Here is a 15494-nt window from a genome sequence, read left to right as displayed (position 1 = left end):
ACCCAGAAAGAGAAATGAGCAGGAATTATTCATGCTTTAGGTGAGGAATCCTCCTCCCTCTCTTCTTTCACTCCCTTGGATGGGAGAATAGCAGTGCATCAGGACTGCACACCTGCACCCTATAGTGCCACTTGTTTCTCATGCCAAATTTCTCTGCTTTAGTCCCCTAAATATCACCTTGAGGAAACAGCACTGTCCTGAAAGGGCATAGGGAGGACAAATCTATACAATACAATGCTGTGAGACCTTTGCTGAAGGAATTCAAAACCTGCCTAGACATGATCCTGTACAACCTCTTCTAGGTGCTTTAGCAGGGGGGGGATTGGACTAGCTGATCTCCAGAAACTGAAAGTCCCTTTTAGCCCCAGCCATTCTGTGAGTCTGTGATTTGTGTTCAGGGAAAGGATAAGGATCAGAAAATAGCTCATAGCTAGATGTGAGACTGTGAACACACTAGACTATGGAAGCTATGCACTGAAGGACAATCAACCAAAATATATATCTATTCTGTACATAAAAATTGTTCTGTTTAGGTAGCCTGTTGATTTACTCTGCAGCAACATGTAAGGGCCTTAACAATAGGAAAAGCATTGCATCTTAATTGCTGCACTATCCTTATAAACAGCCTTGTATCAAATGACAAATAAAGCTATGTTGCCCATCAATAAAAAAGTCCAACTTCAGTAAAAGGAATTGAAACATATGGAAGGGGAGGGTGGGGAAGAAAAAAACTGTGTCCATACCTGGAAGTTTTAATGGACTTGGAATGGTTCAGGTGAGAGGCTTATCAAGATAGAAGTGTTGAACCTGGTCTGTCTCTATGTGAAGCATTTTATCAAACTTAAGTACCTGACATGTTACTCATCAGCTTCAATCTCTTCTCTTTCTTCTCTCATCAGGAGGCCAAGAGGACTGCATCCTTTCTTATGAACCTGTCACAAGACAGGAAAGTAAGTTTCATCTCCTTTTCTATCACTCTTCCTTACGTGTTTCATTTCAGAGTTTGGGGGCCAGCAAAGCAGTAAGCCTTGCTCTGCCAATCCCAGATTCACTGTGGCTTCCTTTTCTTGGACACTCAGTCTATTTTCATATGAAAAAAACCCTGATGTTGTGGTATTCCTTGGAAGCCAGCACTTCTTAACATTCTCAGGACTCTTCTTCCCAGTTCATTCTCATGGACTAGTACAGAAAATTAATCAGTTTACAAAATACTGATGTAGATTTTCTAGACTTACTGCAATATTGTCACATAGAAAGCCTTTATTATTTTGCTTCTCATTGTGATATGTGCCACTGTCCAGGGTAGACAAACATATGGAAAGGCAACCTAAAATGGGAGCACATCCATCTGGTTTAATGGAGGATGCACTCATATAACTTGAGGTGAAAAAAAGGCTACAATATACCAATTTCCATGCCTCATGGAAGAGTCCATCTACAAGCATTTGGGAGTGGCCTTGTTGAGTGATAGTAAATATATCTAATGCTTCTAAACAGTCATTTGACTTGTGCATGGACCATCACAGAGCTCTGCAGTGGTACTCATTCCATTCCCCTTTTTCATGTCAAGAAATAAAATATTCATCAATAAAATATGCACCTGACTTTTCCCTTCATATGTAAAGACACCAACTCTGGTTAGTGATATTTGGGTGCATTTATTTATTATTGTGGTAAGACCATCAAAATGTGATCCTTTTGTTTTTCAGTTAATTACACCAGGCCGGTTATTATTCTGGGTCCTATGAAAGATCGGATCAACGATGATTTGATATCTGAGTTTCCTGATAAGTTTGGCTCATGTGTACCACGTAAGTATGATTCTACTCCTAGTCCTGCAGCTGAGTGAATGCTGTCCCTTGGTGCCACACATTAAGTAAATTTCTACGAGAGCAGCATCCATGAATTATGCACAGTTGGGTTTCTCAAAAGTCATTTTTTCATCAGACAGAAAAGGCAAAAAAAACTAATAAATTTAAAACCATTTTTAAAGGTTGTGAATGTCTGAGAAAAAAATTCTGAAAAGTTTGAAATTCTAGTAAAATGTAAAAGTTTCAACTCAATTGCACAGCATCCACCAATAAATATACACAATAATCTGTGATTTGTGTGAGATATAAACTGTTGAATCAGAAAGCAATGTTAGACCCTGAATTAAAGAGAGTATTTATATCTTGGACAATTAGAACTTGCTGTTTATTTGAGTGCCTAATTGCAGTTGTACTCCATTTTAAATTGTTATCTCTGGCAATACACTAATTTAAAACTACTAGAGATGAGAACAGAATCAGGCTTATAAATAAGGCTAAATTGAGTTGCTGAGATCACAATTCATTTTATCACAGTAATAACATAACATTTAAAATATGAAATGCATTTTATATTTGAGATTTATGTGTGATTCTGCTGAAGAAAGTGGAATTCTGCTAAACCATGATTTTATTTTAGCCTGTATTGATTGGAGGTAAACATCAGAAGGTATTACTACAAAAAGACAGCTTTATTGGCATAGCTCCATTAAAAACAATATGTAGTAGCCAGAGATCTGCTCTCGGATGTGAAGTGCCCTCCCGTAGAGCAGACCCAGCATTTTCCACTGAGCAAACCATGGCTGCATTTTTTGCACTAAATGTTTTTGCAGACTTCTTCATCTTCGGTCTTTTGTTTCATGCAGATACCACACGGCCAAAGCGTGACTATGAAGTGGATGGGAGAGATTATCATTTTGTCATTTCAAGAGAACAAATGGAAAAAGATATCCAAGAGCACAAATTTATAGAAGCTGGGCAGTACAATGATAATTTGTATGGAACTAGTGTCCAGTCTGTGAGATTTGTGGCAGAAAGAGTAGGTTGACAGTAGTTTTATTGCTGGTGCAACATGATCTGCTTTGTTTCCACATTGTGTCTCAGACATGATTCTCTGCCAAAAATATAAAATAGCTGCAAAATGGTATCCTAATATTTATAGGTTTTATAATGACTCCACTAGTGGAGTCTCCAACTTTGAATGACATCATCCTTGGCACTGTCTGTACTTGGATGTAGTGCTGTGGGTTCAGGGTTCTAACACAATGCCTGAATTACTCCTCAAAACAGCCTCTATTTTTCTCTCTGTGAGAGCAGATAAACTAAATCACTTTCACAGAGGCAAAAGAACAAACCACAGAAATATTAAATTATTTGCTTCAGGTGACACAGGGAGGCTTTGACGTAAACAAGAACTGAATTAATCACTTAGGATGGGGACATCCTATTGCTTTTATGAACTGATTTTCCTCATCTCATGAAAATCCTCCTGCCCCTGCAAATTTCACCCTAGTAAAAAATAAATCCCAAGTTTGTTCCCATATCACCAGTGCATATTTATACTGGCACCAAAGCAAAGGAAAGAACACAGCATAGTGGAACCTGTACCCTGGCCTACTCCTGCCCTAGTGTGCCAGTAATGGCCCCATTCCAGGGCACTGTGTCATAGATTTGCTTCCTATCTTTAGCAAAGTCTGCAAAAATAAACACATGCTCATCTATTTCCAACAGGGCAAGCACTGTATACTTGATGTGTCAGGAAATGCTATCAAACGACTACAAGTTGCACAACTCTATCCCATTGCTATCTTCATTAAGCCCAAATCATGGGAGCCTCTGATGTGAGTATAAACTTCTTCAAGCATTTTATTATTTTCAGGTACAGCCTCAAGTGGCACCACACAGGTCTTGAGTCTACATTTGGCTTGTTCTCTAAAATTATTAGTAATTAGATGAAGTAGGAAGAGTGCCTTTAAAACCTGTCATCCAATGTATCCTGCTATCTCAAGGAACAAGCCATAGCTTTGAACCTTTCAGACTGGCACTCGTGGGATTCTGTGCTGGACCACGAAGGACTCCCTGCCAGTGCTTGGTGTACTTGCTCCAACCTGTGCAATGAGTTCACTGGGGACTCACTCACACAGCTTGGCTTGTCCCATGCATCTTCAGGTGCTCTTGGGGTTTACAGCCTGGCCAAGGGCACAAACCAGGGGTTAAACCTGTGTCAGACTTGAGGTGTGTTCCTCTTCACCAGCCCTTCATTTACCTGCAGGTCTGTAAGAGGATAGGCAAGGAGCCATGGGACTGGAGAAGGGCAAGCATAACACAAGAATGAAAGAGAAGGCACCAGCTCCATGCTGCCAAGGCTGTCTGATGTGGCACATACTTTAAGGGATAAGAGCAAAACTCAGTGTAAGATCAGTAAGATGAAATTCAGCACAGACAAAGGAGAGACAATGAAAGGCATGAGTACAAGCAGGGAATAATTTAGCTATAGCACTGCAGAAAAGCATCTGGCAGTTGAGGTGGATCACACAACAAAACAAATGGATGGGTAATGTGGTTGCAAAAAAAAGAGCTTTCCACTGTGGGCTGTATTCATATCAGTGTTGTGTAAGGACACAATAGACTGCTATTTTGTTTTACTGCGGCCTCATCTAGAGTGCTGGCCTGATTCTGGGTTCCACCCTGCTGGCAGAGGAGGAGCAGGAATTATCTAGTGTCACAGAGAGAAGGCTGAGGAAGAAATATGGAATTGATATTTATCCAGAGTTAAAATTCAGGATAAAATATATGGTTATCAAGTTGTTTTCCATGTACACTTACAGTTATGCAAGAGCTATCAGCTTAATTTGCTATGATAGGGGGGAAATTTTGAATTCTGTGCCAGTTCTGTTCAATATCTTTACTGATGACATGGATGAGGGGATTGAGTCTCTCATCAGTAAATTTGCAGACAACACTAAGCTGGGAGCGTGTGTCAATCTGTTGGAAGGTAGGAGGGCTCTGCAGACAGACCTGGAATGGTTGAATGGATGGGCAGAGTCCAATAGGATGAAGTTTAATAAATCCAAGTGCTGATCCTGCATTTTGGCCACAATAACCCCCTCCAGCGTTACAGGCTGGGGACAGTGTGGCTGGACAGTGCCCAGGCAGAAAGGGACCTGGGGGCACTGGTGACAGCCGGCTGAACATGAGCCTGCAGAGTGCCCTGGTGGCCAAGAAGGCCAAGGGCATCCTGGCCTGTGTCAGGAACAGTGTGGCCAGCAGGAGCAGGGAGGGCACCCTTCCCCTGTACCCAGCACCTTGAGTGCTGTGTCCAGTTCTGGGCCCTCAGTTTGGGAAGGACCTTGAGACACTCGAGCACATCCAGAGGAGGCAACGAGGCTGGGGAGGGGCTGGGAACACAAACCCTGTGAGGAACCACTGAGGGAGCTGGGGGTGTTTAGCCTGGAGAAAAGGAGACCTTAGGGTGACCTTATCACTCTCTACAACTCCCTGAAAGGTGGCTGTAGCCAGGTGGGGTTGGTCTCTTTCTCCAGGCAGCAACTGACAGAATGAGAAGACACAGCCTCAAGTTGGGCCAAGGGATATATAGGTTGGATATTAGGAAAAAGTTTTTACGGAGAGAGTGATCAAGTACTGGAACTGTCTGACCAGGGAGGTGGTGGTGTCACCATTCCTGGATGTGTTTATAAAAGGACTGGATGTGGCACTTGGTGCCATGGATTATTTGAGGTGCTAGGGAATGGGTTGGACTCGATGATCTTGAAGGTCTCTTCCAACCGAGTGATTCCATCATTCTGTGATTCTGTGATTCCCCTCCCCCATTGCTCTGCAAATGCCAGGTAGTGCCATGGGTTTGTGTTTGACAGCTAAAACATTGGCACTCCCCCTCCTGTGACAGATGCGTGTCTAGTGATGGTAACAGTGTACTTGCAGCCACTGGTCATGGAGCTGGAGAATTCCAACATGACCCATCCCTGGAATATGCATTGTTCTAGGCCCTGCCTTTGGCAATGAGCTTGTTGTATGTCCAGCCACATTACAAGGAATGATGCACAATATCTGGTACTTGCACAGCACCATCCTGACTTCCTGATTTTTCTTCCAGACTACAATTCAATATTCTGATTTTGTCACTGTATAGAAGGGGAAGAGTAGTCTGATAGACTGCCTTCTGCACTGATTGTTTTAACAGAGATCTTAACATACAGTTTTCCCATTCACAAAACATTTCCATTATTTCTTTAATGCTGTCATTGCCTCTGGAGTGATTAAAAAAACCACAAAGTAAATAAAAGTGGCCCTTACTCTGAAAAAATACATCAGGCAGAACCAGAAACGTGGCAATAACATAAAGGCTTTGTTGATTTGATGTTAGAACAGCAAATCCTTGAATAGACTGAATGGTGTTATAAAGATGCAAAATATTATGACAATCATCCTGTTGTTGAACCAAAACAATGCTAATACTTCACTTAGGACAATAAAACAAGTGGGCTGTTCAAGAAATGCCTGGACTTGGCACTCAGTGCTGTGATCTAGTTAACAAGGTGGTGATCAGTCAAAGGTTGGACTTGATGATCTTGGAGGTCTTTTTCAACTTAATGATTCTGTGATTCAGTCTTTTTTAGGTATTTAAGTACTGCAACACAAAAAAAAATTAGAGCTTAATCTGTCATAACTATTACTCCTGCTCATACAAATTAGTTAAAAGCTACTTCAATAGCAAAGCCTAAACACAAAAGACAAAAAAATTTCTAATCACAAGATGCAGAGAAACAAAGACAAAAGCTTTATCTTTCATCAAAATTAGCACATAAAGTTGTAGTCTCTCATTTATGCATATGCTCATTTGCTCATTTATGGTCCCTTCACTCTTCTTACCTCCCCATTAGATGCCCTTCAGCCATCTGAAGGGGAGGTAAGAAGAGTGAAGGGATCATAAATCAAGTTTGCACCTGCACTTGAAAGAGCACATGGCCATTGCTGTAAACAAACTGCTCCTTCCTTCCTTCCTTCCTTCCTTCCTTCCTTCCTTCCTTCCTTCCTTCCTTCCTTCCTTCCTTCCTTCCTTCCTTCCTTCCTTCCTTCCTCCCTCCCTCCCTCCCTCCCTCCGTCCCTCCCTCCCTCCCTCCCTCCCTTTCTCCCTCCCTTTCTCCCTTCATTCCTCCCTCCATTCCTCCCTTCATTCCTCCCTCCATTCCTCCCTCCCTCCATTCCTCCCTCCATTCCTCTCTTCCCTCTCCTACATGACTCCATCTGGTTTACTCCCAGAGGCATGCTTTTTCATACCCTCCAATCAACCTCTCTCTCTAGAGGAATGAGGACAGTGGTGAGATCATGGGAATGAGAAATGGAATAAGAAAGAACCTGCCTGGGTGAGCTCTTCACTGGGAGAGGAGGAAAGCCCTGGAAAATATGCACTGTATTTTGAATTCACCACCTATGCAGGTCCCCAGCTAAGAAATAAGAAATAGAAGGGACTGCAGTATGACAGCACTTTAATTTCATCATAAAAAATGGACATCATGGTCCCCCCGCTTCTCCATCCTCTCTTCTAAGGGCACAGAATGGGCAGAGTCAGGAATACAACTAGCATGGTTTTATACCCCAGGCAAATCTACTACCTGAAAGTGTAATGCAAATTTCTACGTGTTTCAAAGTACTTCCTATTTTAAACACTTCTTTGTATTATCTTTTTTGCTGTTCAAAGATCTTGAGAAAGACTTCTCAAAAAATTTACCAGAAACAGATCTGAAAGGAAGAGGATGTTGTCAGCATTACCATATTGGTTAAGTGCCCATAAGATGAAAATGTTAAGTTTGCCTAAACTAAAGGCAAGACAAGAGTTTTAGTTCAGTCACCCAAAGCAGTGGTATCGGATGTGAAGTCCTGATTAGATAGCAATCTTTCCAATAAGTAGAATTAGTATTATTACAAATTTAGCAGAACAACACATGGACTATATTAAACCTTTTTATATACTCTACAAATAACTGGCATAAATTTTAAAATAAATCTTTCTTAGCCTTCATTTTATGAACCTGCCTTCTCCATGGCATTAGTACTTGCAAAGAGATTTTTCTAAGCATTGTTCCCAGGTATACAGTTACTTATATAGGTAGGCAGCTTTAAGTCATTTCTCGAAACTCCTTTTTGCATCCTGGACATCTCCCAGAATGTTTTTCAGAAGTCAAGTAGGTGTTAGCTGTAGCAAGTTCATACTGTTGTGCACTTCATAGAGCTTTCTTCTTTTCACACTATCATGTCCATAATTTCCGACATGCATCACCCACGGCATACTGTATACAGTCCATTACCACGTAATCATATGATTCAGTGCAAGGCATAAAATCAGATTTATGCTCTCCTAGTTGCCTCAGAAAATTTCTGTCATGTTTTAAGAAAAAAATTAATCTATGCTGGGAAAAAATGCTAGAACAAGCAAACTCTATTTAGACATCTACAGGCATGAGTATAAAGCAGTGAATGAGCATGTAATACCTGAGCATGCATGGGCAAGACAACTCATTTCCTAAAGTTATTAAATAGTGTTTCTGTTGAAACAGAAATGCTCCATCAAATAACAAAACGCTGAAGAAACCAGAATATTACCATCTGTCTTTTTTTTATATTTTTTAGCACCCAATAAGTGGTCAGTACAACCTTATCCATCTGAGATCACCAGCTGAGTCTGGGAGACACAGAGGTTCCTGACAGAGCTTCAGGCAGGAGTTCTGAGTGCTCAGACTATGGGACATCTGGGATTCCAGACCAGTCTATGCACTCCTGATGTCTCAAGTCTATCTCAGTTAGCAGCTGCCAGACCTTGGCCTTGTATTTTGTTGAAAATGTAGAGTAGTGAACCCAAGATAAAAATTTGGTGGAGAAAAGTGAAATGAGAAATAGTCTGAAGTAATTTTGTACTACATAGAATGAAATTAAATTGAAAATATTAAAGCTGTCCATGAGCTATTGGAAGAATTTTACCATTTTATTCTTTTACCAATCTCAATCCATCTGTGATTCAGTTGAGCATGCCCTTTGAAAACCATTCTAGCAAGAATCTAAACTTTTTGATTACTTCCTCCATGTTTCTAGGGAAATGAATAAACGTCTTACAGAGGAGCAAGCAAAGAAAACCTATGATCGAGCAATTAAATTAGAACAAGAATTTGGAGAATATTTCACAGGTATGCTTTTATTAATACCATTTTTTTCCCCCCAAGATCTAATCTTTGATTTCAAAACTACTAGATCAACCCTATCTTTGAGCTAGAGTACCTGTCAGTATAGTATGCCCAGAGCAAGGACTTCTGGCTTGAGAGTAGTGTTTCCTTGAAATTCAAGAGCAGCTGAGGCACTTGACTCCTCAAAAGTTTGATGTCCTGAACGAGTATCCATGCAGAGGGAAATTAGGGGCAACCACTGTGCTTTGTGTTACGGTTACTTTACCTTCTGTCAACTTGGGCCTGATCTTGTTAACCTCAGCAGCCAAGAGTTTTATATTATTATTTTATATTATAACCAGATATTATATATATTATTTTATATTATAACCGGATCCGAAAGGTTGCAAACCCGCTGCTGCTCACTGTTGAAGTAGGTTCTAAATTGAATGAAGTGTAAAGCTTGACCTCCGACAGTGGGAGGATCTCTTGTGCTGCCCTCCCAGCACAGAAGTGCTAGTTCTCTGAACTAACCTGGCTCAGTCTTCTCAGTATGAGCAGTGGGATGGGTCTCTGCCACAGGCAGGTGCCATTGATTTGGACTTAGTTGTCATCTGCAGGGGTATGACTTTTCCATAAATGTCTCAGTATGCCAGTATTCCTTCTCATTCCTTGAGTATCTATGAGTATGCTGAAGATCTGCTGACACTGGATGCTGTATCTATCAATTAAAAGAAATATTGATATGTTTTCTCTACTGCAGCTATTGTCCAAGGAGATAGCTTAGAAGATATATATAATCAATGCAAACTTGTAATTGAAGAACAATCTGGGCCTTTCATCTGGATTCCTTCAAAGGAAAAATTATAAATTAGCCACTGCACCTCTGATTACGACGGGAGAATATTTAGAAGAAAACTATAATATACTATTTGGAGGCTTTCCTTTTTTTGTTGCATTTATGTTCTTTGCAGTCAATGTGAATTTTGATGAATGTACAACACAAAGTGTTTGAAGCCATGAAGGACACTGATGGGTCAAAGGGTAGGAACAAAAAGACTTCTACCATATAAAGCAAATCTGTTGCGTGCTCAGAGCACGAGTTGTAGGTATAAACTTTTGACGTGGAGACCCTCTGTCAAGGGGAGCTAAGCCACCTCCTGTGCCCACGCGGACATTTTGATCAATTTCAATGGCTGAGCTCAGTGTGTTGATTGCTTTAGAGAAGTTCCCAGCTCTTGAACCTCACAGAGGGCTTGATCCTGCAAGGCGCTCAGCACTGACCCCAATTCCTACACATGAGTAGCCTGTTGACTTGGAGTCACCCGTGACCCTTCCCTATGCCGTTCAGTCCCACCAGTTCAGTAGGACTATTCCCGTGCTCAAAGCTAGGCACAGGCTTAAGCATTTTTGCTAGATCAGGGCCACACGCACCTTGCAAAATCAAGCTCAGAGTATTTGGTCCACTTCCTACTGTGGTCACTGTTGGGACACTCTGTGACCTGACTGGGAGGTGGGTCCTGTTCCAAGCTTGTCATTGCACATTTGTAGTTGGTACACCTCGACTTTGGTAACTATGCACATCTTTTGATTTCTGAAACCAAGTCAAACTTTTTTTTTCCCCCTTTGGAAGCACTATTTCATCAGGAACTGCCAACAATATGGTTTATTTTGATGGTGTTTAGGGGTGGGAGAGGATGGAAGCATTTCGCACCACACACATGTGCACTCAAACACATTCCCATGCAGACAGACACATGTATGAGGATTCACAGCACCTATGTTAACAAGGAGGGATACAACTGGGAAAAGCTTTAAAATTTTTGATTGTCTATTTTATCATTTATATTGATAGAAGGCACTTAAAGATGGAATAATTTATAAAAATAAAAATATATTGATGTATAGAAACTAATTTCTATAGGTAAAATGTTTTTGTGAAGATATTTTGTAAAGATTAATTAATTGAAAGATTAAATATTTACACCCTTGTGCGACTGTCAAATGTAAAGAGGACCATCAAGTTGCATTATAGCCCTTCCATAACAGATTCTCTATTATTAATGACAAGCAAGAAAATTCCTTAAAGAGTAGTTGTCATATTTTTTTTCTTTCAATTTAATCCTCTCCCTTGCCTCTGTTTAATCATGAACTCCTGTGGAAAGATCTCTTGAACTCACTGCCCTGTAGGAATTTTCTGAACACAAAAGGATAATGTATTTTTGAGAGGGACAACTATTCAGAAGCAAAATGTCAGTGCTTAAACACAGCTAATAATTTCTCTCTTAGGAAGGAGGCACCCTTAATCCCCAAATGTTTTATGACTCTTCCTGTTTCCCTCAGGGAAATAACAAAAGCGTTTGATCTTTCCTCTCTTTGCAGGCAGGTCACCAACTAACTTGTATCTTCATTCATTTCACAGTCAACAAGGGTCTTAAAAGCAAAAACTGAGGCAATAGACGTTTGTGAGGGATTTGGGGAAAGTCTGTGGAATTGCAGTCTGGGGTGTACAGAAGGGGAGAAGGAGGTATTTTTTTTCTCATTTCACATTGCCCTTCTTCTGTAGAGTGATGCCATTCCTCACTGACTTAAAAGGGGACAACTGCAACAGATGCTATGACAGTAAAACTGAATTGCCTTTGCTGCTGCTGGACCATGTTCTCTACAAAACCCACACTCCTGCCTCTGCTGCACTGCAGGAGTGCATTGCTTATAGCTGGTGGCTACAGCAGCCCTAATGCTTACGGATGTCTTAAGGGCAAACGCTAAATAGACTCCTCTGGCCCTTGTCTGTCTGCAGCTTACACTTGTACGCCCTGTCCAGCTGACAGGGCTTCCCAGCACCTTCCGCGAACAGCGCGACGAGCTGGATGTTTGCAAAAGCCACCAGCAGTGACAGGGTTAAAAACACGGGCATTTTACTGGCTCTGGAGCGGGCCTCTCATGCTTACTGCCCAACCATGGTAACTCTGAGAAGTTCACACTTCTTTAACTATTTTTCCTGCCTGGTCAGCGCAGCTTTATAAACAGGGGTTTCAGTTAAGTCTCCAGAAGAGCTTTGTAACCAGAAGGGCTATAAAGTTTTGGTTTTTTTTATTAATTAATGAATGCTTTGATTTTGGATAATTATGCAGAAGTCCACAGAGTGACCCCAGATCTTTGGAAGCCATGGATTTTTCCATGCTAGTAAAATACTATTGCCCCAGCTTGGGAAATAGCCCACCAGACCTGAAAAACCAAGTATCCTAAAGCAGGAACTTCATTCTAATTTTCAGCTCTGTTTTTAAGCAATCAATCACATCTGCTTCTTTGTTTCTTAGTTCAGCATGCAGCCTTTTATGGTACTATCCTACTAGTAACTGTTTTGCTTTGTCATGTGCTGTGCTTTACAGTGAACAGTAACACTACGGCTGAGTACAATCAATTTTTCCATCAGTCCTTGGTTACTGTAGTAACATTATTTATTTTTCCCTGTCTGTTGTTTGTGCTTCCATTTTAGAGTTGACATTGCACTTCTTCTTTTTTTTTTTTTTAAATAAAACATATATTTAAAAACAAAACGTCAAGAGAATCAGTGAGAGGTCTTATTTCCCTTAGGACTTGTACTCCCATTTGTTTTGTGTGTTGATGTTTTGCGTTCCATGTCACAGCATCCTAAGAGCTGCAGTCCATTTTTGCATTGCAGCTGTTCAGATCATACTGGGTGGTAGTGGGAGGAGGAAGAAAAAGCATAAGACTCATGCAAAATTACATCTGGTGAAAAAGAAGTCCAAACTCACAACCCACAGCAATTGGCGCCTGACTCCATATTGGTGCTAACACAGCTTAGCATAATCAGATTCCTTTTCTGTCCGTGTTAAAGACTTGGGAGCGTCTAACCATGAGACCAATGCAAATGCTGGACCCTTTAGGAAAAGTGCCAGATCACACCCCTGGTGCTATATCTCATGTTCTGGCACAGTGTGTAGCACCATAGGGTCTAAGCAGAATCAAAATTATCACAGCTTTTTGTCCACCCATGAATGATCACAATTACATCTTGCTAGCTTTGTGCAGATGTGCAATATTACAAACTAATTCTTTTTCTTTGCCACAAACAAAAAAAATAAAAAATCTTCCACGCACTGACTCATTGAGAGCTTGCTGACAGGGCTCAGTGGAATGGCACTTCTTTACTGATCTTATGGTCTGACCATCGACCAGTGGAAGAGCCTCTTTCTTGCTTAATCCCCCTTCCTACAGAGGTACCCTGTCCATGCTAGCGCTTTGTAATTTCTTTGGTAGTAAAGGCTGTTTCTAGATCAATATTCTGTGATGTGATTGTGTTTGTAGCTAGCATGGTTTGATGCTCCGGTGTGGATAGGGTCCTAAGAACCACTCGGTGAAAGTCAAGGATAAGAAATCTCTCCATTGCACTGAAATTACAAATCCTCTTCCTGGAGAGCAGTGTGGTACTTGAGCTAATAACCACTACGAGCCAGCAACAGTGTCCTAGGTACACAACATCCACCTACCTATTTACATTAGTTTTCTATGGAGAAATTGTTGGCATTACACCTTCACTGTTACTCGCTCATCAGCACCCAGTCAAATTGTATTTTTGTTTTGGTTTTCTTATATTTTAGTTTTTGTTTTTCAAATTGTATCCCTGAGCAGAGGATTTAGTGAGTGAAAACACATGAGGATATGTGTAGGATATACATATATATATATATCCTCCTGTGTTGAGGAAAAAGTATCAACCTCCTTTTTCAGATGCAGATTTAAAGCCATAATATCTGCCGTGTTCACAGAAAGTGGTCTTTTATCCTTCACAGCTTTTAATCTCAATATTTTCCCTCTTGAACATTTTGCCTGTCATGTTATGCATGTGGTTCACTGTGCAGCTGCATTCAAGCCCCTTCCTTGGTGGAATAAACTTTTTTCTTTCCCATTAAAAATCAGACATTTTGTCAATTGGTTCAGGAATAAGGATGAGGTTATTATGCTAAAAAAAGAAAGTTTCCATTCTAGGACACAAATCAGCATCAAAGATAACAACAGATAACATATAAAATCTATCCAGCATATAGCTGGCCTAGATCCTCAGCTGGTGGAAATCACAGTCGCTCCTCTGATTTCAATGGAGTCCATCCCATTTATACCACCTGAAGTTAAACATCCACCCTCCTCATCACACTGATTTTTTTGCATCTTTGTAAAACACCAAGGCCACCTGATTAAACAGGTGGCTCAGCACTTTCCATCATTATTTACTGCTTATTTTACTGTAACACCCAGAGGGCCAAGTCATGGACCAAGATCCTTTTGAGGCCAGTGCTGTGAAATTGCTAACAAGAAGACCCCAAGGGCCAAATGGATTTGCAGAAGGCTTCAGCTGCACTGACATCTCACCAAGAGCTATAGGAACTACCACTTCATTGGCCCTTTCTGAGACCCTGCCTTTAAGGTGAAAAGCACGAGAGGCGATCCATCATCTCTCACACCACATTAGCAGCTTACACCTTCTGGCCCTACAGCACAGGCAACTTGCCCTGATGTAAAACAGCATTTCTGGGCTTGGGAGCCAGCATCCTAGGCAAGATCTTTGGTGCAGGGGGGAAAAGCATAAAAAAAAAGGAAAAACAAAAAGGGCAACACTGTTGGCTCTTAGTGGGATAGCCTTTTAATTTCTGGTTTTGTGCTCCTAAATTTGAATTGGCCAGTTTGAATTTCTGAGTGCAGCAGCCTGTATGCACCAAGCTGCTCCCTCCAGCACAATGATTGGTGTGTGTCTCTTTAGCAGGATGTTTCTCAGTCCAGCTGTAGTGTGGGGTACTCAGAATCTGAACTGGAGTTTACAAAACACCCTGTCCAGCTTACACTCCTGTTATGTGTAAATACTCTGCGCATCCATTCCATTTGTGTAAAGAATAAAGCACACACAATTATAAAAATTAAGCTGTATATTTCATGCTAGCTGTGTCCTTGCTTATTTATTCCAGTCCAAGCTCTCAGCTGTGGTTGAGTTGTAAATGCTTGATAGAGTGTTTATAAATATGTCATGAATTTTATTATAAAATATTAATATTAAAGCATTTTTACACTTTATAGCAAATTGCTTCTTCACAAGGCATAATTTGTCTTTTTTCCTTGGAGCAGAATAGTAAAAGAGATATATGCTTTTATTTTGTCTTGAGATATTACATCTATCAAACAAGACTGACACAAGTCTGGAATTAGGAGGATGGTTTCACAAATGACTAAGAATAAGACACCTTTTTCCTTCTTGCCCTTTTTATTTCCTTTTTACTTCACATTGATGTGGAAGTTGCCACCAAGAAGATTAATTCTGGTGAAGTACAGCCACTTTCTCCCTACCACAGTTCTGCTGTGAGTTCAGAATCATCAGCATCTTGATGAATAATTACCAGAATATTTTTTATAATTAAATAATCATTCCATGTTTATGACACTGCTGCACAGCCATGGGGAAAAGGACTGTAATAATTGCATTATAACTGCTTCTAAG

General features: G+C 40.7%; 1 protein-coding gene across 30 annotated transcripts in view; it reads left to right on the top strand.

Annotated features, from left to right (window-relative positions):
* DLG2 (discs large MAGUK scaffold protein 2) overlaps nt 1-14937 on the top strand; it is a 982781-nt gene extending 967844 nt beyond the window's left edge. For all 30 annotated transcript variants that reach the window (XM_071432840.1, XM_071432845.1, XM_071432843.1 and 27 more), the window contains 6 exons: nt 900-950; nt 1710-1811; nt 2675-2847; nt 3540-3649; nt 8916-9007; nt 9747-14937. In XM_071432840.1, coding sequence (XP_071288941.1) covers nt 900-950; nt 1710-1811; nt 2675-2847; nt 3540-3649; nt 8916-9007; nt 9747-9853 — 635 coding nt within the window. In that variant the 3' untranslated portion in view covers nt 9854-14937. The remainder of the gene's footprint in view (nt 1-899; nt 951-1709; nt 1812-2674; nt 2848-3539; nt 3650-8915; nt 9008-9746) is intronic.
* The last annotated feature ends 557 nt before the right edge of the window (nt 14938-15494 follow it).

The sequence above is a fragment of the Agelaius tricolor genome, unplaced genomic scaffold, assembly GCF_023055355.1.
Source record: "Agelaius tricolor isolate 1412-34295 unplaced genomic scaffold, bAgeTri1.0.p SCAF_9, whole genome shotgun sequence".
In the NCBI taxonomy this organism is placed as follows: Eukaryota; Metazoa; Chordata; class Aves; order Passeriformes; family Icteridae; genus Agelaius; species Agelaius tricolor.
Note: the sequence above shows the minus strand (reverse complement) of the source record. Positions and strands in the feature narration are given on the sequence as shown.